The 18,385-nt window shown below is 48.2% G+C and overlaps 1 protein-coding gene across 4 annotated transcripts in view; it reads right to left on the bottom strand.

The window, feature by feature from the left end:
* RNF213 (ring finger protein 213) overlaps positions 1-18,385 on the bottom strand; it is a 47,073-nt gene that overhangs the window by 26,571 nt on the left and 2,117 nt on the right. For all 4 annotated transcript variants that reach the window (XR_009728994.1, XM_061376990.1, XM_061376992.1 and 1 more), the window contains exons 2-26: positions 17,528-17,838; positions 16,353-17,033; positions 16,082-16,260; positions 15,240-15,398; positions 14,781-14,974; positions 14,270-14,550; positions 13,480-13,751; positions 12,249-12,437; positions 11,660-11,858; positions 10,933-10,988; positions 10,432-10,585; positions 9,775-9,927; positions 9,044-9,142; positions 8,353-8,475; positions 7,794-7,974; positions 7,010-7,183; positions 6,599-6,757; positions 5,741-6,318; positions 5,315-5,480; positions 4,469-4,686; positions 3,789-3,929; positions 3,456-3,617; positions 1,911-3,051; positions 719-912; positions 178-330 (exon numbers count right to left, since the gene is read on the bottom strand). Coding sequence is in view for 3 of the 4 variants with exons in the window: in XM_061376992.1 (XP_061232976.1) it covers positions 178-330; positions 719-912; positions 1,911-3,051; positions 3,456-3,617; positions 3,789-3,929; positions 4,469-4,686; positions 5,315-5,480; positions 5,741-6,318; positions 6,599-6,757; positions 7,010-7,183; positions 7,794-7,974; positions 8,353-8,475; positions 9,044-9,142; positions 9,775-9,927; positions 10,432-10,585; positions 10,933-10,988; positions 11,660-11,858; positions 12,249-12,437; positions 13,480-13,751; positions 14,270-14,550; positions 14,781-14,974; positions 15,240-15,398; positions 16,082-16,260; positions 16,353-17,033; positions 17,528-17,838 (6,317 nt within the window). In the remaining variant the exon portion in view is untranslated. The remainder of the gene's footprint in view (positions 1-177; positions 331-718; positions 913-1,910; positions 3,052-3,455; positions 3,618-3,788; positions 3,930-4,468; positions 4,687-5,314; positions 5,481-5,740; positions 6,319-6,598; positions 6,758-7,009; positions 7,184-7,793; positions 7,975-8,352; positions 8,476-9,043; positions 9,143-9,774; positions 9,928-10,431; positions 10,586-10,932; positions 10,989-11,659; positions 11,859-12,248; positions 12,438-13,479; positions 13,752-14,269; positions 14,551-14,780; positions 14,975-15,239; positions 15,399-16,081; positions 16,261-16,352; positions 17,034-17,527; positions 17,839-18,385) is intronic.

Genomic DNA, 18,385 nt, shown 5'->3' with positions numbered 1-18,385 from the left:
CACTTTGTACGACACTGGGGACACAACTTGGTAGTGCAGATGCACAGTACCCCCAGTACAAACAGGGGATTCCTGTGCTGCATTTACAGTTATCTCTATAACTCACATGTAGCTGTGTACAAATATGTGCAAAGTGACTGAGAAAATCAAAGAAATCAGCTACTGCTGTATACATACGTGTCTTGCTGCTTTCGCTGGCACTGGTGATACCTCGAGGATTTCAATGATATACAAATGGCACTTCTGTCGTAGCCACATGTTTCCATTATTATCTGTCAGGTACTGCAAAACCAACAGCTTGAAGAGAAACTCCGGAATTCCACTTCGCACCTATCACAAAAAGACAACACAAAGGCATTCATTCCCTTTGTATTTAGTCAAAAGTTCACAGAATCATAGGGCAGTTGAGGGTGGAAAGGAGCTCTGGAGATCATCTTGTTCAACCCCAAGGACAGGCTCAGCCAGAGCAGGGTGCCCAAGCCCTTGCCCAGTCAGGTTTTTAACACTGCCAAGGTTGAAGACTCTACAGCTTCTCTGGGCAACCTGTTCCAGAGTCGAACCACGCTGATGGTAAAGGGTTCTTTATGTTACTTACACAAGAATTACAAAACAGATCCTAGTGAAATGGCTTACTGAAATGAAAGCTTTAAAGAAACAAATTCTGCAAGGATTCATCCAGAATTTGTAGGGTAAGTCAGTGTGGGAGGGATGTACTTACTGAAGAGGTGATATCGAAGTGGAATATCATGGGCTTTGTCTGATGTTTTCTCTTCAGAAAAGGCAGAAGAGATTTTAGCACTTTGTCTTCATCCACTTCTGGCTCAATGAGTCTGATGGTTTTCAGAAGTTCCGTACAGTCAGGCTGCTCTTCTTGCAGTCTCTCATGTAGCCTCTTCACATACAGAGACTTCCCTGTTATCAAAACCACCACAATTACAGCCCTCAACATTGACTACATCATACTAAGGTCATAACAGAAAAAAGTCAAATGTTTAAGTACCCTACCCTTGAAACCTCCTAACCTTCAAGAAAGACACTGCAGAAAGCCTAAATCCAGTTACAGCAGCTACAGCCTGGAATCAAAGCCGCTCCTGCTTTTGGCTACTGAAGGCTCTCATTACCCACACAGCTTGGTTTTGCTCAGGCTACCTGAGAAAGGCTTCCCTCTTGATTTGGATTGAACCCATCCTATTAAAGTCAAAACATTGGACAGCAACTCAGTGCCTAGGCTGCCTACCACCCACAGCAACAGCAGCAAAGGAACAGGGCAAGAGCACAGCTGACAGCAGCTCTTTCCCAGTGTTTCCTCAGTGATTTGCAGCTCAGGAGCTCCAATGTCAGAGATGCACTTTGTGTTTAATCACCCCGATGGACATATCTCTAGTGACTATACCTAATCACTTTTTAAGCCTATGTAAAGCTTTGGGTTCCACAATTTAGCTAAGCACTGTTTGAAGAACCACATTCTCCTGTTTGCTTTTCATCCTACTGAGTAGTTCTACTTAATGCCCTCTAGTTTCTGCAGTAAGAGACAGCCAAAGATCCGTTCCCATGCAAAAGCAGGCAGGTTTTTTCAGTCCTTGTCCCATCTCACATACATTTTCCCACAGGCTTATTTTTAACCTCAGGAGGTCAGATTAATCTTCCCCAGCATTAGCTCTCTAGTTTGTGTTAATTATGTAAGTCAGTAGTAGGAGATGGAGGTCAGATTAACAAGATGAACCATCTCTAGAGATGCTTATCTCAGGACAAGATGAGCTGTCCTTACAGCTTTCACCTCACTCCACTGACTATGGTCTGAATCACTCTTCTTCACTAGGTGCTTATGACTTGGACACAAAACCTGGCAAGGTGAACACTACTCTGGTTTTCAGCACTCAGCAGACCCCACTTCACAGGTGACACCTTACCCACACCAGCTCTTTTGGAGGACACAATCCCAACACACATGTTGTCCTTGAACACAGAAGCAGCTGAGACCGAGGGCTGAGTGACTCTGTAGTGGTGCTGAAGGTACTGCTGGATTTCAGGCAGTTGCCTCTGGGGTATCAAGGGCACTTTGTACTGGCTGAAGACAGAAGGGATGTAGCTGTGCTCCCTCTCGCAGTTGCACAGAATGATGAGGCGATAGGTACTGTTGTAGTGCTGCAGGCGCTGGAACAGCTCCTCTGCTCTGCAGCTCACGTCATAGCTCAGCTCATCTGCGTACAGCATGGTGTAGATCTTCTCTCCTCCGCGGCAGGGAATGAGGCACCTCCTGAGGAAGAGCCCCACTTGCTCAGCAGTGGTCTGAGGAGTGCACAGGAGAACCTCGTCGAAGGTGGGAAGGGGCTGGCAGGGGCTGTTCATGTAAACAGCCAGAGCAGAGGTGAGCACCTCAGAGCGAGGGCACGTGATGAGGTTGGGCTGACCAAGACGCAGGAGATCCTGGGGGAAGTCTCGTGTGACCTGCTTCCTCTCCCAGCTGGCCAGGTTCTTGAGCCACTCACCCAGCGTGTCGATGTCCAGGCAGTTGGGAAGGAAGGAGCCCATGTTGCTCATGTAGCACTCCCAGAGGTGCTCCAGCTGTGCAGTCAGACCCTTCCCCCCATCCTGCATCACTCGGAAGTCAGAAATAGCCTTCCTTGAGCTGGGAGGCACCTCATTCATGGAGGCTCTAAGGACATCCACCTCAGTGCAGTCATGTTTCAGGAACGAAAGCATCATGAGGGCATTGTGGCTGAGCTTCCCCTGCCCCAGCTCCGTGCACAAATACACCAGCTGCTCTGCGGTGTAGTAGTTCAGGTAGAAATGCTGCAATCGTTTCTCATACATGAAGCTCTTCCAACTCTCCAGGAAGCTCTCCATTGTCTTGCAGAGGCTTGGGAGAACAGCTGCCACATTTCCTTGTGCTTCTAGCACTGGGACTGGTCCCAAAGAGAAGTCCATGAGAACACAGGATTCTCTTTGGGGTGAGCAATACACATGGGCAAGCCAGGAACGGAAGAGCATGTTCCCAGCTGAGTAAAGGTCTATAAAGGCCTGTGCAAGTCTTTGGACATTGAAAAAGATCTGTGTGAGGAGAGATTAAAAACACACTAAGCTGATTTACCAACACAACGCCCAGTCATGACACCACAGAAAGTCTCATGAAACTAAAGGCTTTGTCCCAAGCCAGGTATGTCAGGCTTGTACAGTAACAAGACTCTAAAAGCCAGTAAGGAACCCCCTGCTTGCTACAAAAGCACAGCAACCCTCCCAGCCAGGAGACTTCCCAGAGGATGAGGGTACCAGTCCATTGTCCCGTCTCCAGCTCAGTTTCACCTTCACATGGAACCAGAGAAGCAGGAACATCTCTGCCTGCTCCCACGCATCCCCAGCAACTCGGCTCTAAACGGAAGTCCTAAAAGCTGACATTTATGGCAAAATCCAACCCCAGCCTTAACATCAGCAACCCACTGGGTTTGAAATCTGACCTCAGAGAACTTCTCCACCTCCAAGCCTTGCTCTCCCTTTGCTGACATGAGCATCAGTTTGTTCTGCAGCTCACGAAGTTCTGCCAGGGAGTATTTCCATGATGCCTCATTATCCCCAGAGCTCCCCGGGAGGGTGAAGTGCAGGACGCTGTCCAAAGAGACCTGCAGAGAACAAGCCGTTAGTGCTGCTGTGCACTGAGGCTGTGCTGTGCCCAGCAAGGGGAGTGCTTCTGAGGCAGCAGCTCCCAAGAAGGGCTGTGCGGAATGGAAGAACAGCTCCAGCCCATCTCCCACCATGCCAGCATCACTGCCTGCAGGAGGGGCAGGCCTCACCTTTTCCCCATCAGCTGGTGCTCTGAGAACATATATTCCTCTGCTGTTGATGGCAGCTGCCAGTGACAGTGACGACAGCTCCACAGACCCATGGCTCTCTTTCACTGTTTTCAACCACTCCAAGTATTGAGCTGATGCACGCTGTGGGAAGAGAAGACATGGCACTGCTCTAATTGCTGTCTTGACAGTTCTTTCCAGGATTATATCTGTGTTCAGGATAAACAGCTTGGGCTGGCATAAGAGTTACAGGATGGGGAAGGAAAAAATGAATGACTACAGGCTACAGCTCAGCTTTCTGCATGGCTGCTCTTCACCAACACCATGGGAGACTGAATGAAACCAAGCCCACAGTGCTTCAATGCCTCTAGCTACAGAACACACCCTGCTGCAAAGAGCGGGACACAGTTCTGCACCATCACTCAAACTCTGGAAAGAGCAAAGCTACACCATGTCACGCATGGGAGCCTCAGCAGTGCTCTGCAGCGATCCATGCTATACCAGCTACAGTCACTGCAGGGAGTTTCTGTGCCACAGAAACAAAGATATCTTTCTTCCAATACCAAGAGCTGCTGTGATCCCCCACATGAGTGCCATCTGCCCTGTGCAGTCAATCCTCCAGCCATTCTTGGCAGGCAGAAACAGAAGAGGATGCAGAGAGGACCTGCTCCAGCAGAACTCACCAGTTTCTGGGGAAGGTTCTTATCACTGTCCAGGGCTCGCCACAGCTTCTTCAAGCACTGCATGAAGTCATCAAACCCTGACTCTTGCCTAAGCTCATAGAGCAGTGAAGAGTAGCCATGCACAGTGTCATGGAAGCATGCCACACGGTCCACATCCATGTCATTCTCCCCAGCAGAGATGGATGCCAAGTCCACAAATACCTTCAGCTCGTTTATACCTTAAGTGAGAAAAACACATGGATGAACAACAAATGAGGCAGCTTCAATGCAATTCCACATCACCACCTTCTACAGAACATGCAGGAAGAATGCCTTTGACCAGCATCTCCTGTGCAGCCTCCCCCTGCCCATCCTGCCAGCAGCTTCACAAGGTGATTCGTCTGCATTAGTGATACCCTTGGCCCTGGCTTCTCTCTGCATTGCCACAAGCCACAGGTTCACAACCAGGATGGAAGCAGTGCCAAAGGTGCCTCTGCAATTAAGACAACTGAGCTGGTGACACCCAACTAACCAGAACCCTGTCATCTTGTTAAATGGGTGGCCTCTGTCCTCTCAAATAACTCATGTGAACTATTACAGCTATTACAACCCTTCAGAGCAAGCCAGCTATAGGCCAGGGTAGCTACTGAGTGCTGCATGAGACTCCAGTGGCATGGGCATGTTTAAAGGGACTGCTTCATAGCACATTCCACACCAAAGCCTGTAAGGGATGCTTATAACTATCAATTCCAGAAGCTGTGAAGGCATAAAGCAGATGGGTCAGGGATATGGCATTCCTTCTGCCTGCACACAAACTGGCATCCTTGCTAGTACTATCTGCCCAATTCCTTGGTGAGCAGCACACACCTTTCAGTGCTTCTCTGACCCAGCAGACAAACTCCTTTTGCTGGGCCAGTTCCCCCAGACACCCACGACGGTTCACAGTGATCCCCTGCAGCAGTTCCTTGGCACGCATAAGCTCAGGGCTGATGGAATCCAGCTTTTGTGTCTTGCACGATTCAAGCTCTTCTGTCTAGAAAGCAAGCAGTAAAAACAAACCTTCACTCTAGATACAGGGAACACAGTGTGCTCTCCAGCCAGGAAAGGAAAGCCATGCCCCGAACTAAGGCATACACAAAAGTATTTTGTTTGAATACTTCATTTTTATCTCAAATAAGCACTTTGTGACAGGGAATGGCTGTTGACAGACTGGGACAGACTTGTGGGAACAATCAGATTCACCCAGGCTTTCAGCCAACAGCCTGACAGAACAGAGCCGAAGTGGATACTCACTATGTGCAGCAAGTTCTCCAGGACACTGAAGTCACCAGAAAGGTTTAAACTCTCCTTGACACTGGCAATGACCTTTGCAGCATCAAAAGCTAAATGCATTTCAAAGTATTGCTGGATCTGCTCAAACCGCCGACTGACCCAGCCTCTGTCTTCTCCAGGGCTAAGCTCACACATGATGTTCAGCTCGCTTTCGGTACCTTCAGGATCATTCCTGAATTTCTGAAAGATTTTATCAACTGCAGAAAGCGTGAGACTTCCAGCTCTGAGATCATCACACAGCCTTTGATACCTCTCAAAACAAGGGCTGATGAGGGCACTGAAAACATCATCAAGGTCCAATACATGCTCCTCCTCTTCCAAACTTTCACTCTCCCTTCTTGCCTCCTCGGCTGCTTCCTCCCAGAGCTGCTGGAAGATGAGGCTGCCCCTAAAAGTGTGCATCTTCTGGGCAAATTCTTTCAGCTCTGGGCTCAAGCTGTAGTAGGTCTGGAGGGGTGACTCTCCCACGTTCACAACTGCATTGAGTCTTTTTAAGCGAAGATCTTCCAAATATTGAAATTCCACTTCACCTACATTCACTTTAAAAGAGAGAGAGGTCAGAGATGCATCAGGTGTCCAGCCTGCATCCAGCTTACTCCATCTAATCTGCTGAGATGCTATTGGGCCTGTGGACCCTACAAATATCCTCTGATGCACAAGCACTTGCTCAATCCCTCAAACACTCCAGGCTTACACTTCCCCCACCCCTCCTCATCCCTGCTGTGCTTTAGAATAAAACCTGCTTACACAGCCCAGTCATTGTCAAAGAAAACCATGTTTTCCCAAGTTGCCGCTTCCAAATTGCTCCTCAAACACTACCTTTCACAGATGCCTGCACCTTCCTACACATGCTCAGAAAGGTTCCTAGTGCTTTTTTCTCTCTTCTGACAAGTGCAACTTCTTCTTGCCTCCTCTGCAGGAGCTCTTTCAGCCCTCTCCGAAGGAGTTCTTTGCCTTCAGGTAACGGCTGCTGGTTCTCTGAAAGAAAAACACTCATCTGTAGTCACAAGGCAGAGGCTTCCCACCCCCCTGCACCCAGCATTCAGGTTTGGATTTGCAGAGTCACACACAGTGAAACGCAAACAGCCACAACTGGAGCTGGGAGCTCCGTACAAAGGGCAGCATTTCCAACTGCTGAAGCTCCTAGTTAGGATTACTGCTCACCAAGTAGGCCATCGATCACTACAATGATGCCCTAAGCCAAGATGCCACTATGAATGGTGCTCTTACTTATCTCATAGATGGAGATGAACTGTTGCTCATGCTGCAAAATTTCTTCCAGATGTTTCACAAGGATCCTCCCACTCTGAAGGTCATTGGTGACATTCACAAACACAGAGTCTGCAGTGACCATCACATTCTTTGCCTCATCTGTAAGCTTTTCTAGCACCTTTGTGTTTGTTCCTGTTCCAGAAACAAAGCATGCAGAACCCAGATCAGCCCTGCTCCACAAACACCAGGCAGAACCAACAACTACCCAGGGCCATGATACAGAGTCATAGAATCCTAGAGTTCTTCCACTTCCCATTCAAATCCCTACCCCAAAGCCCATCAACTCATGACACCACCCACCAGCCCCTCATGGCTTCCTGAGCAGAAACAACCAGGACCTCAGGAGAGCAATTCAGGAACCTTCCCGTGCACAGCCCATACCCAAAACCCATGAAGGAAGTACGAGCCATTTTGATCCAGTAAACAACCAACACTTCAGCATTTTTGTGTAGCAATAACGTATTAGAACCTCAGAGGAGGAAGTTATGTTCTACAAATCCACCTGAGCTACGGGCTCAGTGGTCCAGTACAAATCCTGAAGTGATGCAGCGGATTAGCACCAGAGGAATACCAGCTTCCTCTTAGCCTTTCCTCTCCAAAACCAGGCTGAATTCCTTGAGCTTTGAGAAGAGGAATAAAACAAGAACAGGATAATCTTTACATATCTGCTGCTCTGTGAAGTGCGAGCGGTGAGGCCGAGAACAGCTTTTCCTAAGGCTCCCAAAATGTAACTAACACATACCACTAAAGCTGAAGACACGTTTGATGTCAGGCCACACCAGCACATGGTGCAAAATCTCATCACCATCATCCTTAGACTGTCCAGGCCTCACTGGCCACGATTTTACAATGATCGCTGATACAAGCTGGCTGAATCTGTCCAAGTTGTAGGACGAGATCTTCTCAAGGAGATTGCTCTGAGTCTGCACAAGGAATAAAAGGCAGGGGGGGAATGCACCAGCGGCCTGGCTTACACTGGGTCCATCTGTCTCAAGGTCAGACACTGATGCCAAGAAGTCCCACCCCAGTGCTGAGGCATTGCAGAAAAGCCTCAGCTCATGACTGACACCAGAAGCCAGGATGGTGAGAGCATTACAAGTACTTTTCATGGACCCTTTGTAAGTGGACCCTTACTTCCTGTTTTCCTATCAATCCTTTTTTTGTTGGTCTAACAAATTCAAACAATCCACAGCACCTCAAGCCACGACAGCAGCGTACACCTCTCCTTCCACCCCAACATATGTCACTATACTGTGCAACAGGAAATCTCACTTTTCCTACCGTGAGCGAAAATACACTACCTGGCAAGCTGCAGTTACAGCCTCTGTGGCACAGTCACAGAAGCACTGGTCAATAGAAGAGTCAAGCTGTGAAAATCGGTAGTACTGACAGCAGTAGACCAGGATTTGGTTAACTGGAGGCTCCTACAGGGCAAAAGGGAGATTTCAGCTTAAAGCTTCCAAAACATTTCTTCTGAAAGCACAAAGGAGTGCTGCTATAAAGACAATAAAAAGAACTAATATGCACCTCTCTAAGCCAAGCTTCCACCAGGAAATACTTGTTTCCTGATTATACCATGAAAATCAATGGCTTCAAGCATTTTGCAACTGATATAGAAAGGAGATGAGGAGATACAGAAGCTCAGTTTAGAAATGGCCTACACATGTGGGTGTGCATTTGGGAGCCTGGACAGGAACTGTCATTTCTGTAGAATGACTGAAGAGAAACAGGCACCAACTCTGCTCTGTAAGTCCTCAGGTACTTATTTTACACTCACTGTTTCTTAAAACTGTACAGGTGGTAGCTGGACATTTTCACATCCAATTTTTAAGCCTCCAGAACACAGCAATGGCACTTTTATGACCAAAGCTACAGTGTTTTCACGTGCCCATTCAGGCTCTAGAAGCTATTCTCTGTGCACAGCAGAAGACTGTCTATCTGCTCTGGATGTGGCCCACCAGCATGCACTGCCTGGCTGAAGTCCCCCCCTACCTCCTGAATTCTTCTCTTCAGATCCTCAAGTAAAGTTGTCTTCCACTTCCCAGTGAACTGCTCATCTGGAAAGCTGATCTTCACAAATGCATCCCAGGCCTGCAGGTGAGAAGCAGACAAACCCAAACTACTGAGTGCTTAGATTTAGCATTCAAATAAGGAAATGAGAAGAACTGTGCTGAGGAGAGGCCCCATGCTCCTCAGCCTGCCGTCCTTTCAGATGTTTCTATCCAGAAGGAGCAATCCCAAAGCTGCAAGAGGCATCTTTGAAGCCCAGGGTCATAATGCCCAGCTGCTAAAGGAGGCACTTGGGTGAACCATTTCCACCTTGATGCTGGAAACTGTCCCAGGAAGGGCTGGGAACAGAGCAAGCCAGGCCATAAGGATCGGCTCTGTACTTTGCCTGCTGGAAGCCGGTAGGACGTACAGCATGAGCAGGACAACAACTCCAGCTAAACATCCATAAGGGGCAGCTCCTCATCCCAGAATGCCTCTTGGAACAACAGATTCAAAGGAGAAATCAAGTGAGCTCAGCAGCACCAGTAAAGCCCTTTGCTTTTCAACCCAAGAGTGTTTAAAACAACGCAGCCTCACAGCTTGTAGTCCTTACTGCTTGTCCCCATCTCATTCCTTACCCAGCCACAGCAGCCACAGTTCCCACCAGAGCCATTAGACTCTAGACTATATGGTTAAGCTATAGTAAAACACCATACTATAATAAGATGACAAACCTGAAGTTCCCAATAAAAAGAGAACATCATATACTCCAACTGTTCTTTCACTAACTTCTCTTTTAAAACATTTCTGAACCAGGTTCGAGTCTCTTTCAGAGCTTCAGTGAATGTTTTCACCATTGGAGCTTCCTGCACAGCACCTCCTGGAACCTGACACATATACAAAGGAAGGGGCAAGTAAATAAATAAATTACTATAAGAACAGTTCAAGCAGGGAAGGAACATACAAGTGATTTAAGTATTTCTAAAAGAGAAGGCCTAACTGCACCCAAAGCACAAAGACGGCCAGCAGAGACCCACCTCTATTTGAGTAAAAGATAGAGGGAGGCTGGAAAAACACAGTGCTTACAAATAGCTTGTGCTTAAGATCACTTATTCCAGGGAGTAAAACCAACATGTGTTTAAGGGTAAAAAAGCCCAGATAAAATAAAACCCCTGACAGGCAGCTGAGGCATGGGACCTGATTTCAGCAAGAATCAAAATCCTGAAGTGATTTCACATCTACTTGAAAGTACCACAATCTTGGTTCCTTTAGAGTACCAAGGTTTCCAAACTGAAAATGGCTGTGATCTAAACCCAGTCTCTTGTACCACTGCTGTAATACTTCAACCTATCTTGCTCCTATCAAGCCCTGAATGGTTCCTTGGTACTCACTGCTGTGGGTTGAAGTCCAGCAACCTTTGAAAGCACCATAGCAGAAGTGACAGGAAGGGTGAACAACTGCCCCCACTTCATGCACATGCAGATCTTCTTGTGCAGCTTGAGGCAACAGGTCAGGCAGGACTGCCAGGAGTGAGCTTCCAGAGCCCTGCAGCACAGGAATGAAGAGGGACAATTTCTTCTCTGCTCAAAGGAAAAGTAAAAGCCACCTCCAAGTTCAATGCAGTGGGACAAGTAACCCCCTCCTCAGGTGGATTTAAAACATGCTGCTCTATGACAGAGCTGGAAACTCGGGAATCTTCTACTCACACAGAACTCAATGCACATGTTCACACTACAAGAACTCAATGCACATGTTCACACTACAAGAACTCAATGCACATGTTCACACTACAAGAACTCAATGCACATGTTCACACTACAAGCGTACCACCACCCCGCAGGCAGGGTGTAAGTGAAAAGAACACCGCTCTCACAGGCGTGCCCTTCAGTTACCTGGCCTGTTTCTCATCCAACATATGCAGCACTGTCTTCAGAAGGTTCTCTAAAACCTAAGAATAGAAAGATAGGAACGCTCAGCTGTGGAAGGAATTTTAGAGAGCAGTTTCTCATTAGTTATGGGGATGCTGTGAAAGAGGGAATTTCCTATTTTCCTGTGCCTTCTCCAATGCTTTTAGAAGTACACTATGAAATTGCTGAAATTACCTGCTGGCTGCCAGGGTCAATACAGAGGTGTTATTATTTGTACTAACAACACCTGCACTTCTTCCAGTCTAGGGGTTTAAACTGATCATTACGCACAGCGGAGAGTTCTGTCCTCACACAGACACAAGCGGTTTTGCCACAGGCAGGGAAGTCTCTCAAACCAGCAGGACCGTGACCAACCCCAGAGGTTGTGCAAAGGCAGTTTCAAGCAGCCATTGGAGGAGCTCAGGATTAAGACATTTGCCATCAGTGACTAAGAGCAAACCCAGAGAAGCAGATCCTTCTCTCACCAACGCCAACACTCTCTGCTACCGAGACAACCTCCCATCGCCTCTTAGGAGTCTCCTAATAATAATTCAGAGCAACTATTTTTGCTTTCAGCCACGTTTAAGCTCTCTGTGCTCTGACCTGCTACTAAGCACATCCCCTTCAGTGACAGCCAGTTCTACTAAAAAGCACGGTACAGCCCAGTTTCAGCCTTTATCCCTTAGCTGGGGAAAGCTACTGAAAGACAAACCTGAGAAGTGGCCCACCAATGGTCAGTGTTCTCTAGTCTGTAAGAAACACCTTGAAGAATGAATAACAAATCACTGGAGAAGTCTTCTATAAATTCAGCCAGGCTCTCCAGGGGCAGCACACAGATCCAGGATTTGACCAGAGTCTTATCTAATCTCAGCAAGTAGCTCTTTGCTTTCATTAGCTGCAGGAGGGTCGTCCTTAGGGAAAGACAAATCAAAATCTTCAGGTTTTCAAGGTGCAAAAGCCTAAGAGCTCATTCAGCCCCAGAGGACTCAGTCCCACTCCTGTGCTTTTCCAATTTACAGCTGAAGATCAATAGAAGACCCCAAGACCCATGATCACAGAAGCAATGCCAAACCAGCAAGCAGAAGCCCTTGTGTTTGAAAGGTTATATACTGCACAGCTTTGCTATACACCATAACCTCTAAGCAACCAATGCCTGTGTTCATGTACCCCAAATAGCCACCACCACCATGCCACGTTTCTTATTTTTTAAAAGCAAGAAAGAAAAAAAGAGGGATTAAGATGATCACCACCAACTGCAGTGGCAGGACAATGCATGTAGGTAATAATCCCTGAAGACTCACGGATCCTGCCTCTTCCTTGTTTCAGCAAATGGAATCCCTTCCAGCCCTGCCCAGGCATCTTCTTCCATCTGCAAGTGGTCACGCTGCAAAGGGGCACCAAAGAAATGCAGAAGAGGAAGAATCCACACCCAGTGGTCCACTTGCTCCTCGATGCAGCTCTGGCACAAGTCTGTCAGCCGTAACTTCAAACTAAAAGAGAAATACCAAAGCAAACACAGGCAGTGAAAGAACAGCTTTTTACAGCACACAGGGATGCTGCGGGGTGGGAGGGGAAGGCCACATCTCAGTCTCGCTATGTACCTTCTGTAACTTCTAGTAATTATTTTAGCTCAATCTTCTCTTCATTGAAGAGTACACACAGTAAAAGTGTAAGGCTCAAAGCTGTAAACCTACCTGAATCTCTTTGCACAAACTCCACTAACACAGCACTAAGAAGTGCCAGTACTGCATCTAGTTTCTACACGAACCCCCAGCTCACTTGGGGACTGGGTGACACTGATGTGCAGAGCCCAGCATCCAAGGGACAATTCTCAGCTTCCTTGGCTGGGCTGAAGCACCACAAAGCCTCCAAAAGGAAATGTAATACCTGCAGCAGTGCAAGTGAAGAACTACACATCTGAGTGCCAGATAAGCAGTGGGATAACAGGCTAATAAGCAGCATTGAGGAAAAAAGTCAGCTAAGTTCACATGTAATGGTGCACATCAGAGGAGACAAGAACCACCCAAACACTGCCTTCAAATTTAAAGGAGTAAATACATGATGATCCTGCTCACTGGAGTTTGTATGAATAGCAAACAGGTGAGGAGCTAGAAATGGCTTGATAGGAAAGGATTACTTTGATTTTTATATATAAGAAAAGACAACACTTGTAACCCAATGTACTACTCTGACAAGGGTGACAAGTTAAATAAGGGAAATCCCATGTGGGCAAAAGGAAACGTTTTCACATCAGGAAAGGTTTGTGACTGTAAGAAGGCTCCAGAGGCGGGGGTGCAACCTTCACCCCTGGAGCTCTTCAGAACCCACCTGGGACCTTGCCTGCACACTAGCCCTGCTTCGAGCAAGAGGCTGGAACAGAGACCTCCAAAGACACCTTCAAAAACCTGTGGGGTTTTTCTCATTCTCTGACACTGGAGAACTGAATTTCTCATTGCTCTATCACAGGGTGCTCCACCTGCAGCAAAACCAGCCCAGCTGGTTACCTTGTAAGTGCTCCAGTGACATACATACCCAGCAGTCCCTGGAAAAACCTTCCCGATGCTGTGAATCTCATCCTGTATGGCTTGTTGTGGTGCATTATCCAAGCACAGGAGGCTACACAGGTTAGCCAGATCGCTTTTAAATGCTGGAAGCCCAAACATTTTGACTACTATGAGAATGGTGAGCCCCAGAGCTACTTTGCTTTTTATTACTATATCCACCTGCGATGCTTTTGTATCTTCTTCAGGTGCAAGGAAAGGAAGAGCAATTTTCCTCATATATTTTAGCAGCAGCTCATTCACCTAGGATAAAACAAGAAGGGAAGTTACAAACCAACCACAGCATTAGATCCCCAACAAGTCTTTTTTTTCCTGAAGCCATTTTCTTCTGCCAGCTGCAGCGCGGACACTCTAGCCCTGTACTCCCTCTGGCACCGTGGTGGTACCAGGACCTAAGCACACACAGTACTGACCACCACCAGAGCATCAGGCATGGGACTGCAGCACCTGCGAGGGCTTGGTGCCCTTCTCTGTGCTACCAGCTCCCACCACTCAGCTACTGCTGCATCCTCCCATGCCCCCGGGGAGCATCAAGGACTGGGGCAGACCTTGGGAGGGGAACCAGTGAGCTGAGCACTTGGACACCCCACGCTGACTGAAGTTCACAGCAGTCACCCAGAAGGATCCCCACCCGTTCTGTCCCATCTGAACCTTCTGACAGGAAAAGCAAAACTAACCCAGCGAAGTCAACAGCAAAACTGAAATCCTGTGGTTAGAAACCAACCGCCTGTTTTCTGGTACCTGCTAAAAGAAAAGATTACCTGCTCTTCACCAAAGTTTAACTCCATCCATGGCATTTCCTCACCATCAAATACCCATGGTTCACTTGTAACAGTATAAAACTGTCTCAGCTGAAAGACAAAGCTGCTCAGGTTGCTGGAACTCCAGGTTCCAAGAATGCTGAAGATACTTTCTAACATAATATTTGCAGCTATTTTCTTTCCTTCCACCACATCCTTGTATCCATTGCGAGAAAGCATAAGCCAGAGGTTTTTCATTACAGACGGCTTTGCACACACAATATCATCATACTGATGCCATTCTGGAATAAGCAACACAAAGAACACAGGGGAGCAATCATTTGAGGAGCACGCACACATTTGTGCATGCCTCACTCTCAGCTGCCCACAGAGATACCCCCACTGACCCATTAAGTCTCCACCTCCAGCCAGTGCTCTCATAATAATGCTAGCCCATATAAGTTGGAGCTCTTCCCACCACAAAAGGCCCCATGGATCACCCCGAGCTGCAGATGCAGGCAGGGCAGCTCACCTCCACCGCTGAGCAACTCGCTTCTTATCAGCAAGTGGCGATTCACGTGATGGTTTCCTACTGAGCGCTTGTAAATAAACTCGTACTCCCCTTCTCCACAGCCAACCCAGTACTTGTAAGGAATTGATTTGTTCAGATTTTCTTTTGCAAGGGTTACAGTGCCTTCAATGAGGTATCCATGCACTCCGAGATGCCTGCGAAACACGAAACACAGCAAAGGACATGGCAGCTGTCCTACGTAACTTCCTTTCCCATGCTTCTCTCCATTTCTCATAGGAACAGTGATTATTCTTTCATGATGCAAGCTTTAATATAGTTCACTATGAAAACTCTTTGTGGCAAACCCCACCTATGCACATACAGCTATTGTCTTTTGTATTAAAGGAGGTACCACATTGCATCCTGTTCTCCAGAGCCAAAACTCTCCTGCGCCTCTGCGTGACTCAAGAGGGTACTCACTTGGTGCAGTGCAGCTCACAAATGTTGTCGCTCCAGTCTGCATAAGGAGAAATGCCTTCAGCCCTGATGAATACTTTATGGGTGTCAGGGTCTAGTTTGAAGTCTTTGGATAATATTGCATGGAAATACACTGTGACACCATCGCTTCTGCTCACAGAACTGAAAGAACAGATTAGAAGGAAAATAGAAAGTTTTAACATTTACTTTTCTTCTAAATTGCACAAATCATTATAACAGTTAAGATTCGAGCCACAGCTTAACAGATGCAGGACCCAGAAGCTATGTCAGCAATCCACTGCAACTGATGCAATGTGGCAGGCCTAGCACAAAGCCTAGTGCAAAAAGGAAGAAATGAGTCCCATGAAATGCTCTGGCCACGTGTATCTGGGTCCCTGCATTGGTAAGCCAACAGAAATACCTGACCCAGCAGAACGACCTGCAATGACTACACTTTATTCCCTCTTTCAGCTCATACACATTAAGCAAAACAGGTTATACTAATGAAAAGAGGTCCTCACCCCATTAATCCACAGAGTTACAGGTGTGAAGCACATGCTGCTTGTGAGTAAGAAATCAGAGGGCAATCTTGGTTTTACCCATCAGATACTCAAAAAGCTTCAAGTACCAAGTGGATCACACGTCCCAGGACATGACCTACGCCACAACTCCTGATGAAACATCAGGTCCCTTTTGCACGAGCAGTAATTCACCTCAGGTTTAAGGCAATTCTAATTCTACATACCCTAGTACTTTAGTCCCCTGCCTCAGCCTGTGTCCTCTGGTCCTCCTCGCACCAAACCCTCCAAGTGAAGAATACTGGGGAGCAGCAGGGCTGTTCTCACCTTTCTTTAATCTTATCTGCTGGCTGCTGGTGCCTTTGGCGCAGCTTCTCCTTCTGACTCTCCGCTGCAGCCGAAGCATTGCCCTTTCTGGGAGCCTCAGGTCCTTTGCCCTGACTTGCTGCCTTGCTTACTGCATGTGTTTTCTCACTTGTGGCCTTTTTCTCCTTTGCATCTTCATTCTGCGACAGGAAGACAAACAGCACACATTTAAAAAAGGAAACCTTGCCCAGCTCAAGCAAATACTGCCCAGAGCATTCACTCACACCCTTACCCTGGGAGCAGGAGAGCTCGCTTTCTGCCCACTCTCTGCTTTATCCTTCCCAGCCTGTGAGCTGCGAGGTGGAGTCTTTGGGTTTTGACTCTGATGTCCAGCACAAGCAGTTGCAGGCTTGCTTTTAGGAGCTCCCATTCCAGGAGATGGCCCAGAGGAAGCGCTCGCTCTCGCCCCTGTTGAGGTCAGGTTCTTGCTGCTACCTGAGGGCTGGGAATCCGCTCTTGTGGCTGGAAGCTGACCAGCAGCAGGGGCACGACTGCCCCCTCCCACATCACCCCTGACTACTTCTCCACGCCCTGTGGTGCTTCCACCCTCCACCTTTTCCTCTGGGGTCGCAGGACTTGGAGATGGGGCAGCTGCATTGCCCGTGCTGCTCTGCTTCACTGGGGTCATTACATCCACACTCCGGTGACTGCCTTCTGCAACTGCTTCCACGCTTCCAGCTTCCCTTCCCAAGTGACTTGAGGCCCCCTCGCTTCCACGTGGGCCTCCACTGTCCCCAGCAAGAACAGCACCACCCCCTTTGGCTACTTCACTGCTTGTGCTTTGGATTTCTTGGGGAATCACACAGGTATCCAGCAGTTCTGGGCTTTCAGCTGGAGCTGGGCTTAGAGAAGGCAGAGAGTCCTGCGTCTCAGAGCTCGATGGGCCCTTCTTGGATTTACTCCTCTTCTTTTTCTACAGCAAACAGAAAAGAAGGAACACCACAATGTCTGTTTATTCATGGCCAAAGAGAAACTCTTTGGTGGTGCTGGCTGGAGAAGAGGAAGTGACACCTTCCTGCTACACTGGGATAATGAAGAACAACCAGGAACAGAACAGACAAGACCAGCCTCTGCCTTCTATAGCAGCTGGAAATGCAAGTAACTCTTGAGCATTCTCTACTTCTACTACTAAGACCTCCTCAGCAGCAACACAAAGCAGCACCAAGCAGGATGCTCACTAACCAGAGCAGTTACCAAGCCCACTGTGTCCTGCTTCCCCCAGCACAGTGCAGGGGCCCTGCTCTGCACATCGACCGCCTGCATCCTCCACACTGAACCAAGCACAGACATCTCCAGCTTGCCTGGGAACACAGGCAGCAGCAGCCAGTGCAGCCCAGCCTCACTGATTGACCAAAGAGAGCAGCAAGTGACCGGCAGCCCCTGCTCCTCAGCACCACAGAGCCTCACCTTCCTCTGTGACTTCTCCAAAGTATCACCAGCCATGGCCTCAGGGGCAGTCTCTGAGGTATCACTCGGAGCTGTTGCACCCTCCAGCAGTGATGCTCCCTCTTCCTCCTCCTGTGTTTCAGCAGAGGAAGGAGGCTCATGCACGGCACATTCAGGTGTGGTCATTGAGGTATTGATGAGAGCTCTTGCGTTCTCCACCAACAATCCTCCCTCAGCATCACTTGGCTCCATAGCAGAAGGCCCAGCAGCACCTTTTCCTTTCATCTCTACTGCTGTATCAGGGACTTCAGCGAGCTTCACCACTCTTCTTTCTGCAGTGGAGGCAAGGTGTATTGTTAAAGCTCTGGTGGTGAGCAAGCAGGGTCTGCTGCTGACCCGTGTACTAAACTGCTGTGGATTACTCAGGTAGGCAGCTAAACACCCCACGGTGGGACCCTTGAATGGTTTAGATTTGAAGGGACCTTGAAGCTCCTCCAGCTCCAACCCCTGTCACGGGGACAGACACCTTCCACTGGAGCAGCTTGCTCCAAGCCCCTGGGATCAGCTATCCCAGCCCTGTCCCTCCCGGCTCCCTGTGCCCCCCCAGCAGTCGCTTCATTGCAGAGCAGTGAGAAGCTGAAACGTCCTTAACTTAGGGTAAACTCTGCTCCGAACAGCTAAAATACCCGCGTGTTATCTGCACTGCTCTCATCCTGAATCCAAAACAACCCTGGGAAGGAAATTAACTCCATCCCAGATAAAACCAGATTCACAGGAGTTCAGCAGCTACCGCTAGGAACGCCAGCATCCTCCCCAGCACAGCCTCCCTCCCTCTCAAGGCCCCTGCAGTCAGCAGCAGAGTAACTAAGGTAAGAAACC

Source organism: Neopsephotus bourkii, unplaced genomic scaffold, assembly GCF_033783945.1.
Source record: "Neopsephotus bourkii isolate Nb327-2 ecotype Australia unplaced genomic scaffold, CSIRO-AGI_Nbou_v1 NB_1749, whole genome shotgun sequence".
NCBI classification, from domain to species: domain Eukaryota; kingdom Metazoa; phylum Chordata; class Aves; order Psittaciformes; family Psittacidae; genus Neopsephotus; species Neopsephotus bourkii.
This window is presented reverse-complemented; position numbering and strand designations above follow the sequence as displayed.